Consider the following 18,328-nt stretch of genomic DNA (forward strand, 5'->3'; position numbering starts at 1 on the left):
TTTCTCTCCTACATGTATACCAACTGCCTTTTCTTATTTTAATTATATTATTTTCTCATGTCTGCATGTGGTTTAAATATGTTTGGAATGATGGAATAGAAAGTGTGTGCCAATCCAATCAGTCATTTCTTTCCAATCTTGGTAGGTACAGATTATATTATATTAATTAATTAAGGTTACCACTAAATCAAATGAAAAGAAAAAGCGCAGGGATTGGGGGATCTTGATTACCAACCAAACGCATGCTTTGATTCCCTGCTTCATCATCTTCATCATTGCTAACTCTATATGCAACCTTGACCAATTTAAAGGTAAATTACGTTTGGAGCAAGTTGCATTTATTCTTGATGTACATCAACTTACTATGCTTAGAGAAAAATGCAAAAAACTACAGAGCTAAAAAAACGAAAAACAGGTTCATACCTACAATAATATTAAAGTTCTAAAAAAATAAAAAAATTATTGAAAAGTGTTTACGGATTTATGTCCTTTGAATTAAACGAATTTAATAAGAAAACTGAAACCCGCAGACCATTGGCCTATTAGCTCAGTTGGTTAGAGCGTCGTGCTAATAACGCGAAGGTCGCAGGTTCGAGACCTGCATGGGCCAACTAATGTCTTTCTTTCCTAAGAAATTTTTATGCACAACAATAAATGAATGCACAAGAGATCAGGGTACTACATAAGATGGGGAGTGAATAGAGGCAGAGAAAACCACATAAGCAACCCCACAACAGAAAATTATGGTGACCACCCACCCACATATGAACTTCAAGAGGAGTTTCCAGTTCACGTTCTGCAAAAACCAAGTACAAAAGCTTCTTTAGTTGAATGGGGATAAAATGAAAATTAGATTAAAGGTAAAACAAAAGATGAGTTATACACTAAAGAAAATTACACAAGCTATTTTGGCTCACAACCAGTTTAAAAAGCTTGGATGAGTAGATGATCCAGCCCTCTTTAGTATGCTAGATTCTCTAAAGTTCCAGTCTAAACTCACCCGAGGGTCATCTGCCATTCCAACTCCTACTAAAGATCCAACAAAGGCATGAACGCTTGAAACAGGAAGCTTAATCCTATTTACCAGGATCATTGCTGCTACAGTCGACAATTGAGATGCTAATCCTCGTGAGTTGCTCATATAAGTCAGCTTGCCTCCTAGACACTGAGTCAGCCGCCATCCGCAGAGAAAATAACCCAGTGCAGCACCAAATCCACCAATCGCCCTAAACCACCAAGCCACGTTTACTGATTCCTACAAGGTTATATCTTATGCATCGTTAATATATTTTCTGTTGTATATCATTTGGTATTGAAAATTTTGTAAACTAATGCAGTAATGTTGCCAAATATTATTGTCTATGTGTTTGCCTATAGAGTAGCACATTCTTTTGTGAAGTAACCGAGTGGGACTGTCTTGGAATCAGACTGCAAAACTATACCAGGAAAGAGCTGAGGATGAAGGGTAATCTCAACTCACCATGTCTTCCCCATTTCCAGAATATTTTGCTCTGTGTGAGAATATTTCATGAATAGCTCCATATGGAGTCACCACAGCAGCAATTTCACTAGCAGATTGTATAAGCCTGCATATTCATAAACAAGTCCATCATTTAGGTTTTTTATGAAGCCATGGTCTAGAAAATTTTGTGCGAGAATTTCTGGTGGTTTTTAATCTGAGTATTAGAACATACGCAAATATACATGAAGCTAGAAGCTGAGGGTAACTGAATAACTCTTCCATTTCATCATATTTTTCAGCTAAAGCATGGCGAACAAGGGTTTGTCTGTCATATTCTGTTACCTATACAGTCATTTGAAATCATATAGATTAGAAGATTCAAGAAATGACCAAATCTTCTCGACATAATATTCTCCAAGGAATAATAAGGGAAGAAAGAGGAGTGTATAGGATACCCACTGGATCAAAAGTGGATTTTGCAAAATATCTGAAGAGCTCAGATACATTCTCAGTTGGTGTGGTTTTTCTTGTCTCCTGAAAGTTTTTGGTTTGAACCAAATGGTTCCGAGTAGACTCAAGCAGTTGTTTGAATGAAGCAGATTGATCTGTAATAGACAGAGAAACTGGTTGAGCAAGCTCAGAATCTTGGATTTGGTTAGGTGAACCCCAGCTTTGCTCGTCCTCTTCATAAACAGTTTCAAGGACTCTCATCTGCATGAAATCTTTCAGGGCATCTTCAACCTCTGCATCGGTGTCCGTGTTAGTGTTGTGTGCTTGGTCTCGGATGTCTACAGATTGATGCCTCAGAGATGTGTTTTTCTTTTTTGTCTTGGACTTCTGGATTGTATCAAACTTTTTGATGGCCAAAGGAACCACCAACACCTGTCACAGAGAAAATTCAGATGCTCAGCCAGCAAATAAGAAAAGAGAAGGATCCAACCATCCAACAAGTGTAGCCTTTGAATAGCTTACTAGAGATAATGCTGCTCCAATCAAGGTAGCGCCTACAACTGCAACTATAACTTCCCATCCATAGACAGTTGTTATATTTGGTATGATCTGCCATCCAATTATCATAGGATTACAAATAAATATTTGGATAATAATGGAGAAGGAAGGTACTTGGCTCAGATATTGGTCTGGTAAAGTTTTATGTTGGTTGCCAATAAATTTGTGGGGTTTTAAAGATATCTCACGGTCTGGTTTCCTAATGGTTGTATGCTACTCAAACAGGTCACAGGATAAAAAAGAAAAAGAAAAAAAAGATGGAGGTTTATGAAGCAAAGTAAGATTTGGAATCTTGATCAATTTTTTTTTTAGTAATTTGACTCGATGAAAACGGTGTAATCTAAATATTTTCATGTTCAATGTAATCTAAGCATGATATAGCACAAAAAGCTGTTTCTTACAGGGCATTAAGGCTAATATTTAGCTATTGTTTACAAAAAGTTTCAAATCTTCAATTGAGAATTTTCACGAGGATCTGAGTAAATCCAAAACCAGTATAGAACCTGATACATGACAAAGAGGCAAAGCAATCCTGCAGATACTCCATAGTCAATTGGGAGAAAGACAAGAATCCTTTTTTTTGCATTTTCGTGGCGAAGAAGAAAAGCCTTCAAAGCGCTGAACATGAGGAATGCACAAAAGCAAGCAAGTAAAGGGGCAACAATCCATTCAAGGAATATCCAAAGGAGTCCTCCAACGCTGAAGTTGTGATTATTATTCTGCATTTTGCAGCGTCATTTATACACGAGAGAGATTAAAACATTACAGAGTCCTCTTTAGCCTTAGTCCAATATTTACATTGCCGTTAAATTTGTTTTCTTACCTTATTCCACAAGGGAATGAAGCTAAAGCCTTCAGTGACAAGTATGGTTCCTAATAGTGCACCTTGGATCGATTGCTGAGACGAAACTGGTAACTCCAAGCATGTAGCCAGAGAAAGCCAGATTGCTGTCCAATACCATAATAAGGATATTTATTGAATATGACATGATCAAGTTGGATCTTACAAAGAAAAACAACATTGAGTCAACTGCCAAGCAGGAGAGAAGAAAGAGGACTAGAAGAGTCTTACGACCATTTGGGGTTGTGAAAGGTCATTCTGTTTCTCCATCTTCTTAAGTTCACAACCTATATGGATGCAATTAATTAACCAATGGGATTATTAATACCTGTAGTGGTTAGAACAATTACAAAACTCCACATCAAGAAAGCTTCATTTGGTTGATGTTCTTGGAGAAACTGCAAAACAATACATAAAGCTTAACTTTTTAGCTCTTATTTTTATTGAAAGTAAAGGCAGGCATACGTAATAGGGTCCAATTATTTTTTCTTACATACATCAGAAAATAAATCATTAACAGAGCTGTTGCTTGCAAAAGCCGCTCCGGGAACATAGATTGCGCAAGCCATTAGGGATGCCTTTAGAAGGGTCAGAGCCCCAGATCCTACCGGTGAGGAAAACTGAGAAACAATTCAAGAGCATTTTCAGTGGAAGAAGATAAAGATGCAATATTGGTCTATGTGCATGCCTGGTTTTCTAGCTAACTTGGGCTTTAATATTGGTCATATATGCATGGTGGCAAGTTTCATGGCCATTCAAAGTTCATTTATTGGATGGGTTAGCACAGACCGGTGCTGGAAGATTGTTGGCTCCAGTCGAAAATGCAGTTGCAATTGCAGCAATAGCTCCAAGTATTGGTATCCATTGATAAGTCTCCTTCCATTTCCCAACAGTTTTAATGGCCAATTCAATGGAAACCAGGTCATTTTTCATGGACATTTCGTCCACCTGAGAGGTCTCTCCTGACTCAGTTCACCAGAATATTATGTCCAGGACAACAATATTAGCTAAAATTGACACATCGGATGAATCACCAAAAGAGTACTGTGTACTATGTATGACTACTATGAGCTTTCTTTCTTGTTGGGTCGTTTTGACATTTAGCAACATGTTGTTTTGTTGTGACATTGAGGCCTCAGATGGGTTTTTTAACTTTTATACAAATATACGCATTTTGAAGTTGCTTGTTGGAAAATCCAATGGGTGGTTGGCTCTGAATAGTGGATGAACTCTTGTTTCACGTTTTCAATGTGTTCAATTTTTCCAATTTTGCCGGACTCTATTAGCTGTGATGGTGAGTCAGCAATCTCTGCCTTTGCAGTGGTCCATGTGAAGCATTCATGCTGCTATTATTGCTTGTTTGGCCGTTTTCTAATACTCTTTATAACATAATTTTATTTTAAAAAATAACAAATAAGGGACATTTATTTTTTTTTTTTCAACTGAGGTTAAATGCTAAAGGTGAAAGTGAAATTGAATCATAGTTAAGCATGGAACAATGACTTCGTCAGTTTTAAAAATTTTCCTTCTTAAAAAAAAAAAAAAAAAAAAGGAAATATCTCCTCTTTTTTTTTTAATTTAAATTTATAAGTGATAAATTATTTTTTTTAAAGAAACTAAAAAACGAAAATAAAAAAATGCTCATCTTTCTGAAGGATAAAAATAGGATAAAGTGGCTTCACAACATGTAATGTTATCCATAAAAAAGTTTTCCAAAATTGAAGTAGGATGAAACATATCAATTACGTCATCCAACTAATCCAACTAATTTTGCTACAAATTTTGTTTAGATATTTAAACTGATCAATCAACAATAGTGACTCTACGCCCTATTATAGTTGTTGCCCAAATTGTGCATCCGTAGCTAAAATATCTCGCTTATTATCAAAAACTCACTTTTTGATGTGTCTAAATTGGTAGGTATTGGAATTTTAATTTTCAGTTGTTACATCAATTTAGAAAAATGAATTACGTATAAATGCCATTCTATACATATATATATATAATTTTTTTTAATTTTTTAATTTTTGGCTTTCTTAAAAGAAAAAAAAAAAGGTTTATAACTTTTTGCATCCAAAACTCTAGAACTATTTATATTTATATTCTAATTTGATTAGAAAGAAAAGAAAAATAAAAAGAAAATAATTACCTTTCCACATCATATATCTTAATCCTTTTATATTTGATCTCCGTATTATTTTCTCCGTACTCTACTAACTCTATCCGTCTAGCTCTCATATTTTCCTCATCTCTTGCTCTCATGTTTTTCTTTTAAAAAATAAAAGCATGTAAGTAAAAAAATAAAAAATAAAAAAATATACCAGACAAGTTTCTTTTCCTTTTTAACCTATTATACCAAAGGTATATCTTATAACAAACAACATCATTAATTAATTTGTTATCCTCTATATGTCATATATATATATATATATATTTTTTTTTAGGTAGATAAGCAATGTAATTCATCTTATTATCACATTGATCATGGCAATGAGGGGTGAAAATTCCAATGCTACAGATAATTATTTTGTTTAATTGTGATTAGACTATTTAAGTACCTTTTTTTCAGAATAATGATAAGAGAATAGCTTATCAAACCTTTGCTTTCGTTTTTCGTTTCCATACCCAAAAAAAAAAAAAAAAAAAGGAGTGCTTTATATATATTCTAGGAAAGCAAACAAGTCAAATAACACCCAACACCCATTATATGTACTTCATGTAATTCCAAAAAAACAAAAAAACAAAAAGAAGAATGTTAGCTTCAAGAAAAAAAAAACCTAAAAGCGAAACAATATTAATTTAAATTAGTAACATAGTATTTTCAAATACACGATGAAGATATTTTCAAAAAGAAAAATTTGACCAATTCTGAAGGAACATGATTTGCATGCATGCATGTATTAGAATTATTAGTTTAATATATGTATCTATATGTACGTATATGTGAAAATACATTGATAAACATGAACATTTAAGAATTTCTTATAGTCAATACATTGTACAGCAAGGAATCCCCTACTTGCCTACCTCGAAGCCATATTCACATTGCAATTCTCAAACCCATATATATTTAATTATTTTTATATATTATTATTATTATTATTATACTATATTATATATATGGTCAGCTCCTTCCCAAGAAGTTGAAAATTTTGGTGAAAGACAGAAACACAACATAAAGTCAAGAAACGCGTGCTCTGACTCCGACATAGTTTTGTTAATTCGTATTAATACCCCTCATCCGTCTGTGTTATTCTGGACCACCCCAACAATATACGCTAGAAATAAATCATATCCAACAGGGATGAAAATGACATTTCATTTCACCTCTGTCACCAGCCCCTCTCCCCCAAAACCCAAACTCGCATAAAAACCCTATTAGCACCGCTGCCGCCACGTAGCTCTTATGTCGTCACCAATGACGTTATCTCACATCGCTTAGTCGTCTTGCCCTTTTAACCTTATCCGTAAACATCGTATTACATGGTGCCACGTGGTAACATGCCGCAAAGCCAGCTGCGCATTGTTTTTGTCCCCACCTAGTGTGACCCAGGTGCTCCGAGGGCCACCCTACCCAAAAGCTCCTTTCTTCGGCGAGAAGCACGTGGTGGAAACATCTATCTCGACGCGTGTTGTAAATTTATTGGTTTAGCATGCGAACATATAGTGTTGACACAGCACCTGATGATTTGGTTTTTGAGTGGATATCAGATGACGTGTGGGGTCGAGCAGTATATGAACGTACACCCGTCGACGGGTCCCACATGGCTTTTTGAGCGGTCTATTATCTGTAAACGTGGCAGAATATGATGATGACACGGAAGCAAATGCAATGGAAGGTGGAAGGTAAAGAGCGCGTGGGCGTAGTTTTACCAAGTGCCAGTTGGCATTACTGGGCAGACTACTGGCCGACCTTATCCTCTTCTTTTTTAATCTTTTTCATTTTCATTTTTTATTTTTTTTATTTTTTATTTTTTAAATCCAATCTGGTTGGTTTTTGTTTTTTATTATTATTTTAAATAATTTTTTATTTTTTGTTCATTTTGTTCTCCAAAACCAAAAGAAGGAAGCATGGTATATTGTATAGAGAGAGAGAGAGAGGGAAAGAGAAAAAGGGTGAGAGAGAGAGAGAGAGAGAGAGAGAGATTGGGATAGATAGAGAGATAACCAAAAACGAAACCCTAGATTTCTTATTGTTCCTGATAAACACAAAATAACTTTGTTTTTCTTTGCGCTTTCAGATCCGAACTGTACGTGGGAAAGATTCAGATTTTATTTTTTCAACGCAGTGGTAGGTATCAAATTTTCTCCCTTTGTTTCTTTTCGTTTTTTATTGGGTTTGTCTTGTGTGGTATAATTTGCATTCCAATTTGGCTTGCTGTTTTTTTTTTTTTTTTTTTTTTAATAAATATATAAATTTGATGATTTAGATTATGGGTTTGTGCATTTTTCGATATATGGGAACGGCATTGATGGGTCATTTTGTATATGTATGAATCTTATTTGGAAATTGGTGTTAATGCTTTATTCAGGGAACTATTCGGATTGTTCAAATATAATTTTTGTACTGGCGGTGATACCCATTACAGATCCTGCCCAATTTATTGTCATTTGAAGGAGTCAATCCTTTGTTTGATTTGCAGCTGTAAGATCTTGAAAGGATATTTGGACTTGGGGATTTATACCCATTGAAAAGTAAGCGAAAATGATGTCTAAATCGTATACCAATCTTTTAGATCTAGCTTCCGGGAATTTTCCGGTAATGGTCCGGGAGAAAAAGCGGCTTCCGAGAGTAATGACGGTTCCTGGAGTGATATCAGAGCTTGATGATGATCAGGCCAATAGTGTGTCGTCGGATGTTCCTTCCTCTCTTGTTCAGGACCGTATAATCATTGTTGCCAATCAGCTCCCAGTAAAAGCTAAGCGTCGACCTGATAATAAAGGCTGGAGTTTTAGTTGGGATGACGACTCATTGCTATTGCAATTGAAGGATGGTCTACCTGAAGATATGGAGGTTTTGTATGTGGGGTCATTGAGTGTCGATGTTGATCCCAGTGAACAAGATGATGTGTCGCAGCTTTTATTGGATAGGTTTAAGTGCGTTCCAGCCTTTTTACCACCTGACATTTTATCCAAGTTCTATCATGGGTTTTGCAAACAGCACTTGTGGCCACTTTTCCACTACATGCTTCCATTCTCAGCAAACCACGGAGGAAGGTTTGATCGGTCTCTGTGGGAGGCATATGTAGCAGCAAATAAGATTTTCTCTCAGAGGGTGATTGAGGTCATAAATCCTGATGACGACTATGTTTGGATCCATGATTACCATTTAATGGTGCTGCCTACCTTCCTGAGGAGGAGATTCAATAGACTGAGAATGGGGTTTTTTCTCCATAGCCCATTTCCTTCATCAGAAATATATAGGACTTTACCTGTCAGGGAAGAGATTCTAAAGGCACTTTTGAATTCTGACCTTATTGGTTTCCACACTTTCGATTATGCTCGGCATTTCTTGTCTTGTTGTAGTCGGATGTTGGGTCTGGAGTATCAATCGAAGAGGGGCTATATTGGTTTGGAATATTATGGGAGGACAGTTGGCATAAAAATAATGCCTGTTGGAATTCAAATGAAGCAGATCGAGTCAGTATTGAAACATGCAGATAAGGAGTGGAGGGTAGAAGAGCTCAAACAACAGTTTGAAGGAAAGACTGTATTGCTTGGAGTCGATGATATGGACATCTTTAAAGGTGTCAATCTAAAGCTGTTGGCGATGGAACAATTGCTGAAACAGCATTCAAAGTGGCAGGGAAAGGCAGTTTTGGTGCAGATTGCAAACCCTGCTAGAGGAAGAGGGAAAGACCTTGAGGAAATTCAAGCTGAAATACAGGCAAGCTGCAAGAGAATTAACGAAAAGTTTGGTCAACCTGGTTATGAACCAATAATCTTCATTGATAGGCCTATCTCTCTCAGTGAAAGATCTGCATATTACACTGTTGCTGAATGTGTTGTGGTCACTGCAGTGAGGGATGGGATGAATCTTACTCCATATGAATACATAGTGTGCAGGCAAGGAATCTCTGGGTCAGGGCCTGATTCGGAACACACTGGCCCCAAAAAAAGCATGCTAGTAGTTTCAGAGTTCATTGGATGTTCCCCCTCGTTGAGTGGTGCAATTCGAGTTAACCCATGGAATATTGAAGCAACTGCTGAGGCAATGAATGAGGCTATTTCTATGGCTGATTCTGAGAAGCAGATGCGGCATGAGAAGCATTATAGGTATGTTAGCACACATGATGTGGAGTACTGGTCAAGAAGCTTTTTCCAAGATATGGAAAGGACATGCAAAGACCATTTCCGAAGACGGTGCTGGGGGATCGGCTTGAGCTTCGGTTTTAGGGTTGTAGCACTTGATCCTAACTTCAGAAAGTTGTCTGTTGATAGCATTGTATCTGCATATTCGAGATCTAAAAATAGGGCTATATTGTTGGATTATGATGGTACTATGATGCCTCAAACGACCATTAATAAAGTTCCCAGTCCAGAGGTTATCTCCATCATAAATTCGCTCTGTGGAGATGCTAAAAATACAATATTTGTGGTAAGTGGGAGAGGAAGGGATAGTTTGGGCAAGTGGTTTACTCCTTGCAAGAAACTCGGAATTGCTGCTGAGCATGGTTATTTTATGAGGTATGCTAATTTATTTATTTTTTTCCTTCTTCTCTTTGCTTGTTTCTCATTTGCCATTGTGTCTTAATACCTTGCTTTTACAGGTGGTCTGCTGACAAGGATTGGGAAATTTGCGGGCAGAGTAGTGATTTTGGGTGGATTCAAATAGCTGAGCCAGTTATGAAATTGTACACAGAAGCAACGGATGGTTCTTCAATAGAAACCAAAGAAAGTGCCTTAGTATGGCACCATCGTGATGCAGACCCTGGCTTTGGATCCTGCCAGGCCAAGGAGATGTTGGATCACCTAGAAAGTGTACTAGCAAATGAGCCAGTTGCAGTGAAAAGTGGTCAGTTTATTGTAGAAGTAAAACCACAGGTAGGTTATCTCTATCCACTGTCATTAATTTAAGTTCCTTTTAGATATTGTGATTTATAAAAACTAAACTTTTCCAATCTTTTTGCCATCAGCACTTCCTATTTTCACTTATTCTGCACTAGCTAAAGTATATATTTCAACTGATTTTTTGTTCTACTGTTGGAACTGATGACCGATAAAAGTGTAGATGGTGTCTCTATCTGTCATCTGAACGTATTCATTTTCAGTTCTCTATATTTATTTTGCGTCAAGGGGTGCGTGTTGTAAGCTGTTGCCAGGTCATTTAGCTACATGCCAGCTGCAACAAGTTTCTATTAACAATTCTGTTATTTACATTGTCCTAGTTAGATAAGCTCAAGCATTGTTTGGTGGATATTAATTTAATATTAATAGCTAGAATTGTTTTCTTTTTAAAATTAAGCTACCCTGGACAAAATGTACATTATGGGGTATGACGCTTATCTGTCTTCAATATGGTAAATTTAAGTTTATGTCTTAAAGACTGCATAATAATTGAGGAACAGTTGATGTCCTTTTTTGATAGTTGATGGAGCATCAATTACCTTATTGATGGGTAATTTTCTCTAAACATAGCGGAATCAACTTGGTAGTCTCTGTTACTGTTTTTTACAAATTAGAACAGGAACCTTTGTACATGATTTCAGTGGTTAAATTTTATGCATGGTTGTTTAAGTGCTTATTTGGCATTTGGTTATTCATTTTATTGATTGTGGTGTTTAATTATTTATATAACCGTAATGGTTCTCTGCCACTTTGTATGGGACCCCGTTCTTACTGCCTCTCAACGACATGTAAAACATGTTTTTTTTGGACATAAAATTTTCTGTTTGACTTTCTAGGAAGTAAGTAAAGGTGTGGTCGCAGAAAAGATCTTCACATCGATGGCTGAGAGGGGAAAGCAGGCGGATTTTGTTTTGTGTATTGGTGATGATAGATCTGATGAGGACATGTTTGAGACTATTGGCAATGCAATGACAACTGGTGTCCTTTCCTCCAATACATCTGTTTTTGCATGCACTGTTGGACAAAAACCAAGTAAAGCCAAGTACTATTTGGATGACACAATCGACGTCATAAACATGCTCGAGGCTCTTGCAGAAGCTTCAGACTCGGCACCAACTCCAGACTCAGAGTCAGAGAGCTCCTCTTGATGATTTCCTCCAAAGCATTTCACTTTTAAAAAAAGTACGGTCTTTTAAAGCCAATCAAAGCGAAATTCCATGCTGGGCATAGTTTGAAGAGTGTGAATTGGGGAATTTTACGACCTGTTATCTGAATGACTTGTGGCTAATTTGAAAGCAATAGCGACTTTTTTCCGTTGCAACAGTAAAAAAAACTGTGGAGTGTGTGGGGTATACTTGGGAAAAAAACTGAAAATTTTGTTGCATCTGCTCAGCCCTCTGAAGGATTAATTTGTTTCACCAAAATTATTCATGAAGACTTGGAATTGGGATGGAAATACTAAAAAATAATTGTTGCACCGTATGCATAAAATGAAGGCTGCCAAACGTGCGTAATGGAATAGAACGCACTTTTTGATGGAGACATGATGTCACTTTGTTCTACAGCAGGGAAAAGTTAACTCTAATGGTGGTAAGACGGCATACTGGTTGTAGGAGCAGAGTCCTGCTGGTAAGATAGGTATCAATTTTAAGAACAGTATACTGTATTTTTCCATTTTTCTTTTTTCCCCTTTCTTTTTTAAGTTTCGGCGTGACTGTTCTTTGCCATTGTTTCTGGGAAAATTTCCATGCTTATTGAATCTGTACATTACATAGCAAAGTTGCAAATGCAATTTAGTTTCTCTGTATTGAGGTTTATTGCCACGTTGTTGATGTGACAAACCTTAAAATGATTAGGAGTCTAGTCTTGTTGCTTTTGAAGGACCTCTGACCACATGCTTGCATTGTGGCCACTGTTCTAGAAATAGGGTTGGGATAGGACTGCCCCTTTTTCTTATTGAACTTTCTGTGTTACTTGACCAAATCTCTTTAGCTTACCAACAAACACAAAATTCCAAACATTCCCGCAAATGATGTGACGTCTCCATTAATGTGTGAAGTGGATTCATTACTCATATCATATGGGTTCTATGTGTCTTAAACAGAAGAGGAAAAAATAACAGATGAACCGCACTTTGTAGAAAAGACTTTCTTTCAAGCCAAAATAAACTACTTTCCATTTTAAGCTTATCCCTTCGCTCGATCCGTTTGTGAAATGTTCGTTTCTGAATGCCTATGTTTCTGATTTCTTTTTTCAACTTTTAAAGAAAAAGGCTCTAATTGTATATAATTGGTTTTTATTTTAAAGTATAGTTAGGCTACTCATCAAAGTTTGAAGAATAAAGTGTATCAAATTTAAAACCATTTATGACATTTGATCATGGTTATAGATATAATAGTTCGCATAATTTGACTGGCTTAGTTCTCCATTTATGTAACATGGCCATATGCTGTAAGCGAACAGAAACAAGTATATATCTTGAAAAATTGGAGCAGCGAACATGTTACTCATGCCGATAATTTCAGAACATATAACCAGAAGGATGAAAAAATAAAAATAAAAAGAAAAAAAATAAAAAAAAATCAGGAAGTTCTGGGGAGCTCATGTTGACAAGAATTCATGCGCACAAAGTCGTATTTACTAGTCTTGGAAGTTGAAAGAAATTATCAAAATATTAGGACTGGTTCTGATTTTGGTTCCGGCTGAATTTGCGGTCTTGGTCTGGTTATGCTGTTCTTCGGGACGAGTACACCTGGTTGGACGCGGCACAAAGCCTTGCTGACAAAGTCAAGATCCGAGATGTTGTAATATGCGATGACTTCGTTTTATTAATGGACCGATTGTATAAACCTGACATTTAATTATACCTTAAGGCCGGAATTTTTAGCAAAAAGAAACCGCTTGGCCCTTTGACCCTGCCAATATAGCAAAGAAAATGATAGTTGGCATTTGAAACAAAAAGAAAAACTGAAAACAATAGAGACAAAGGGAAACAATTGATCATCATCTAACCTCCTGCTGATGAATGAGAGAAGTTTGCCATGGAAGAGGAAAATGCTGACAAAGGAAGTACGGAAAAGCTAGTCTGCACACATGAAAAGCAACGAATAGACTTCAAAAGCCCCATCAAAAATTTTAAGGACTAGAACCAGAAAGCTGATACTGATATACTAATGTCATTATCTTTGAAACTGTCACTTACAGTTGTTTGGCCGTTGTAAACCACTGGATGGAGTATCAACATGATGCCCGGAAATGAATTCTGTCCATATCCCACCAGTGGCACAGGCATACCCATAATGTTTGAGTGAGCAGAAGGGATAGAACTTTGTCTCCAAGCTTCATTTGTGGCATGAGCATGAGTTGCTCCTCCAGGACCAAAGGCATGGATGGAGGCAGGTGGAAAAGACCCAGGTGAGTGCAAGCAACATGTATTTGTTGAAATGCAAGGCGGTAGACCAAACGTTAAGGAAGCGTTGGAAGTACCAGCTGTAGCTCCAAAGACTGAAGCACCATGGCCATTCTGGCCAGCAAAATTGGGAGCTCCTGGATTTTAAAATTAAGAAATCGGTAAACGCTGTATTGTGAAATAGGAGCAAAGGAACAAGATTTTACAAAACAAAATTGTTCCATGAAAAGCTTGTACGGCTCTGAAGAGCTAGCCTTGACATATATTTTCATCTCATTAATGGCTTTCCCTTACCGACCAATATAGACACGAACGCTACTCATTATAAATATACCTGTTGTAGAAGCATGTTGAACAAAGCTAAAACTAGGTGTTGGGGCGCTTGAAGTCCCAATTCCTGGAGCAAACCAAGGCCCAAAATTGGTTACTTTTGTGAAAAAGGAGCAGAGTAACAAGATTTCAAAAAATAAAATAAAATAAATTGTTCCATGCAAAACTTGTACAACTCTGTAGAGCTAGCCTAGACATATATTTACATCTCATCAATGGCTTTCCCAATGACATATATGGAGGTGAATGCTACTCATCACAAATATACCTGTTGTAGAAGCATGTTGACCAAAGTTAAAACTAGGTGTTGGGGTACTTGAAGTCCCAATTCCTGAAGCAAACCAAGGCTCAAAAGATGGTAGTTTTGTGAAATAGGAGCAGAGTAACAATATTGAAAAAACAAAAAAACAAAAATTGTTCCATGAAACTCTGAACAGCAAGCCTAGACATATATTCACATCTCATCAATGGCTTTCCCTTACTGACTAATATGGAGATGAATGCTACTCATCACCAACATACCTGTTGTAGAAGCATGTTGACCAAAGTTAAAACTAGGTGTTGGGGTACTTGAAGTCCCGATTCCTGGAGCAAACCAAGGCCCAAAAGATGGTTAGTTGATAGATACAGAAAAAATATACTATTTCCTCCTGTTTAATAAAATATACCTTTATGCAGCTGCCGCTGACAGTCCTCCCATCTTAATTCTTCGTGGCTTTTATTCTCATATGCGGGCATAGCCGATATAGAAATTAAATTACAAGCACACCCTCCACAACTTGATCCTTCACGCTCTGATGAAGTATGGAAGAAAATTGTCAAAACAAAAGGCCTAATTTATATAACTCTCAGATTACTATTAAGAAACAATCTCAAACTGCATAAACTCTTGTGTAATGGAAAATCTACCAAACTAGAACTCTGGGCCCTAAAAAGTAAAGAAAAGAAAAGAGCAAAGTTACAAAGAGATTGGCGCCACCTGCTACGGTAGGAGTATATCGACGTCCTAATAGATTGGTTCTAGCTGTTGTTGTTGGAGTATATTGATAAAAGGACTGAGCAGGGCCAAAAAGAGGTGCTGGGGAAGTTGTAGCCCCAAATTCTGGTGCAAATAAAGGACTAATTGGCGTGTTGGTCATTACGGGACTAGTTGTCCCAAACCCAGAGAATTGTGCAGACACACCAAATGTTGAACTCGTGGTCGAGCCAATTGGATAGGAGGTTGAAGTACTAAAGGATGGCATGTTGATGGACATGGGACTAGCTACTCCAAACCCAGAGAATGGTGCGGACACACCAAACGTTGGGCTCATGGTCGAGCCAATCGGAAAGATTGTTGAAGTACCAAAGGATGGAATAGTACCAAAGGCTGGCGCAGTGGACACAAATGGTGATGAAGTGGTTGTTGAAGGAGCAAACGATGGAATAGTACCGAGTGCTGGTGCAATGGAGACACCTAGTGATGAAGTGGTGCCATTAAAAAGGGTGGTTGAAGTACCAAAGAGGGGAGCAGTGGACACACCTAGTGTTGAATTGGTGCCATTAGAAGTGGTGGAAACCACTGACTCATGGGCAGTAGGCAATTTGGTTGATGAAACAGTGCTAGGGCGAAAAGAAAACACGCTTGACGAACCAGAAGCAAATCCTGACGCTGAGAAACAAGATGGAAAAATGAAGCCATCAATTAACACTCGTAAAAACTTTGAAGAACTTAGGCATATATGTACATGATGCAATTGTACCCGACATCCCTGTTATGAAGGAAATTGACTAAAAAGAAAGCATGAGTTATAACTGCCAAATTCCAATTAAGAAGCAACCATGTGCACTTCAAACTGCATAATTATAGTGTAATGCACAGTCTACTAAATGTGGAACTCTGGGGGTTCCCAAAAATAAAGAAAAGAGAAGAGTTCCAAAGAGATTGGTGCTACCTGCTGTAGAAGTATGTTGAAAAGGGGGTTGAGCAGAACCAAGACTAGGTGTTTGAATACTTGTAGTACATGAGTTGAATGGTGTGGACGCACCATATAAAGTATACCCCTGTCCCTGTCCAAGAGTTGAACTCATGGTCGGGCCAATCTGAAAGGTGGATGTAGTACCGAAGGCTGGTTCAGTCAGCTTGGTGTCATTAGAAGTGTTGGAAACCACTGACTCATTGCCAGTTGGCGATATGTTTGACATAGTAAACACTGAAGCAGGGCTGGTACACAAAGCCAATCCTGTGAAACAAAGAGAGAACACATGAAGAACAGTAAACGGGAATTAATTAATGGTGAAACATTTAGATCACAGGGGAGAAAAAAAAAAAAACCTGGATGATAGGTGTTTAATGGTGAAACGTTTAGATAACAGGAAATCAAACAATGATAATAGATTATAGAAGTTCCAAATAGGTGTTCAAGGACAAGTATTGCCGTTCCCCAGTTGGTTTATATATATATATATAGATATATAGATATGATAAAAAAATAAAAATAAAACTGCTTACAGTAACCAAATCTTACGAAAACAGAAAAAGAAAGCAAAAAGATCATTGATGTCAAAATCAGACGACAAACATTCTTATACCATGCTTCTGTATGAAAACTGAAAGTTCAAGAAATGGTTTTAATTAAAGAAACCAAAATATTGCCAAGGGAGCATCTTGCTTCAACAAGAAGAAATCAATGTTGTTAAAGAAGTACAACACACATTTGTCAGTAACATAAGTTTTCAGTCATGTACAAGGCATAAAATTCATCATTATTATCAAGAAGAACCACCCAGTTGAAAGTTTATACCAGTGATTTTCCCTGCTGGGATGTTGCTGAGATTGTTGGTATTCCCTGTGTTTTCCACGCTATGACCAGACCCAGAGGAATTCCCAAAATATGGGAGGCCATTAAAGAACTGGTTAAGAAAGACCCAAGAAGTTAAATCAATAAACGCAATGGAAACCAAGAACCAAAGAATGAAAATGATACAAGACGTTAATGAGAATGAAAATGATACAAGACGTTAATAGCTTTTATACCTTGTCCATTCTTCGGAAAGTCTCTAACTCGTAAAATAATCCTCCAAAACGATAACAACAAGAAGAAACTTTCTTAAGAGCAAAAAAGAAACCTAATAAGACTCCGAAAGAAAAACCCTTCTTTCTCTCTTGGATTGCATAGAGTAGAGGAAGAAGCAGCCTTAGAACAAGAGAGAAAATAACGTACCTTTAAACAGTGTTATTTATACTCTTCCAATATCCCTTTCTATATAAATAAATCAAGGTGCGGTATTTATTTATTTTTATTTTTATTTTTATTTTTGTTTGAAAGGTAGCGTAATAACACAGACTGATTCTCCTTTTGACACGGTAATTGTTTTCCCATTTCTTTTCCAATTTTAGCCTTCTAATTTTCAAGTTAAAATAAAATAAAATGAAAAACATCTAGGGCTAACTATACTTTTGGGCTACCTTTTTTCAAATAAAAAAAAAAAAAAAAAACCTTTCCTTTGGGTTCTTTAATTTGCTTCCAATTTCAATTGAATACTTTAGATTTTAAATTTTTTATTTAAATGCTTTTTTTTTTTTTTCTTTGGGGTTCAATCTTGTCTCCATTTTCAATTTTTTCAACTAAGAGCCTCAACTTTATTTTTTTTTCTTTCTCAAAATGGATAAAATCTAATGAAAGTTTTGTACAAAATAAATGTCTTATTATAAATCCAAAAATATTATTAACTTAATATATTAATAATTATATAAAATTTCCTATCATAAAAGTTAAATATACAATACCTAAATTGAAATAAATTAAAAATTAAAAATCTTAATTTAAAAAAAGTAAAATGAAGGCCTAAGTAGAAACCAAACTGAAAGTTAAGACATTAAATTGGAAAAATTTAAGTTTGGGGCGTTCAGTTAAAAGTTTAGAGTTAAATTAGATAACCCAAGGGATATTTAATCCAAAAAATCTAAACTTTATAATAAAGCAATGTGGTAGTGCAAGAGAAAGAAATAGCATTCCATATTTCCGTGCCCTCGGTATTGTTGTGCAATAATACTAGATTTACAAAAATAATTACAAAATTTATTTATCAAATTATACAGTAATATTTAATTAATTAATTTTTTAATTAAGTTATTTATTTAATAATTTACTTTTTATATGAATATATTAATTAATAATATTTTAATATATATTTTTTAATAAATAAATTTCATAATCATTTTAAGTAT

At 36.2% G+C, this 18,328-nt stretch overlaps 3 protein-coding genes and 1 non-coding gene across 12 annotated transcripts; 2 read left to right on the forward strand and 2 right to left on the reverse strand.

Moving 5' to 3' along the window:
- The first annotated feature begins 536 nt into the window (after positions 1-536).
- TRNAI-AAU (transfer RNA isoleucine (anticodon AAU)) lies at positions 537-610 on the forward strand. The gene has a single exon. It is a non-coding gene; the product is annotated as a tRNA-Ile (tRNA).
- Positions 611-617: 7 nt separating this feature from the next.
- LOC107412241 (uncharacterized) lies at positions 618-4,381 on the reverse strand. 3 transcript variants are annotated; one of them, XM_048472252.2, is made up of 11 exons: positions 4,101-4,381; positions 3,809-3,931; positions 3,640-3,709; positions 3,294-3,418; positions 2,974-3,189; positions 2,435-2,521; positions 1,922-2,344; positions 1,695-1,804; positions 1,481-1,586; positions 899-1,255; positions 618-796 (listed from the first exon to the last, which is right to left on the reverse strand). In XM_048472252.2, exons 1-10 carry the CDS (start codon positions 4,248-4,250, stop codon positions 914-916), a joined length of 1,752 nt encoding a protein of 583 aa, XP_048328209.2. In that variant the 5' UTR covers positions 4,251-4,381; the 3' UTR covers positions 618-796; positions 899-913. The 3 variants fall into 3 exon arrangements, with proteins under 3 accessions (XP_048328209.2, XP_048328211.2, XP_015875455.3); XM_048472254.2 differs by having other exon boundaries at positions 1,085-1,255; positions 4,101-4,380; XM_016019969.4 differs by having other exon boundaries at positions 1,001-1,255; positions 4,101-4,370.
- A 2,994-nt stretch (positions 4,382-7,375) lies between these two features.
- On the forward strand, positions 7,376-12,196 carry LOC107412323 (probable alpha,alpha-trehalose-phosphate synthase [UDP-forming] 7). Of its 3 annotated transcripts, none has more exons than XM_060813906.1 (4): positions 7,376-7,606; positions 7,844-9,998; positions 10,082-10,355; positions 11,216-12,196. In XM_060813906.1, exons 2-4 carry the CDS (start codon positions 8,017-8,019, stop codon positions 11,525-11,527), a joined length of 2,568 nt encoding a protein of 855 aa, XP_060669889.1. In that variant the 5' UTR covers positions 7,376-7,606; positions 7,844-8,016; the 3' UTR covers positions 11,528-12,196. The 3 variants fall into 3 exon arrangements, with proteins under 3 accessions (XP_060669889.1, XP_015875564.2, XP_015875573.2); XM_016020078.4 differs by having other exon boundaries at positions 7,376-7,602; XM_016020087.4 differs by having other exon boundaries at positions 7,376-7,602; positions 7,955-9,998.
- On the reverse strand, positions 12,042-17,343 carry LOC107412337 (nuclear pore complex protein NUP98B). Of its 5 annotated transcripts, XM_048469461.2 has the most exons (12): positions 17,135-17,343; positions 16,902-17,010; positions 16,053-16,340; positions 15,098-15,769; positions 14,787-14,912; positions 14,641-14,703; positions 14,387-14,449; positions 14,123-14,185; positions 13,582-13,925; positions 13,392-13,464; positions 13,247-13,294; positions 12,042-13,157 (listed from the first exon to the last, which is right to left on the reverse strand). In XM_048469461.2, exons 1-11 carry the CDS (start codon positions 17,141-17,143, stop codon positions 13,263-13,265), a joined length of 1,842 nt encoding a protein of 613 aa, XP_048325418.1. In that variant the 5' UTR covers positions 17,144-17,343; the 3' UTR covers positions 12,042-13,157; positions 13,247-13,262. The 5 variants fall into 5 exon arrangements, with proteins under 5 accessions (XP_048325418.1, XP_048325422.1, XP_048325417.1 ...); XM_048469465.2 differs by having other exon boundaries at positions 12,042-13,294; positions 15,641-15,769; XM_048469460.2 differs by having other exon boundaries at positions 12,042-13,294.
- Between the last annotated feature and the right edge of the window lie 985 nt (positions 17,344-18,328).

This window comes from Ziziphus jujuba, chromosome 1 (assembly GCF_031755915.1).
Source record: "Ziziphus jujuba cultivar Dongzao chromosome 1, ASM3175591v1".
Taxonomy (NCBI): Eukaryota; Viridiplantae; Streptophyta; class Magnoliopsida; order Rosales; family Rhamnaceae; genus Ziziphus; species Ziziphus jujuba.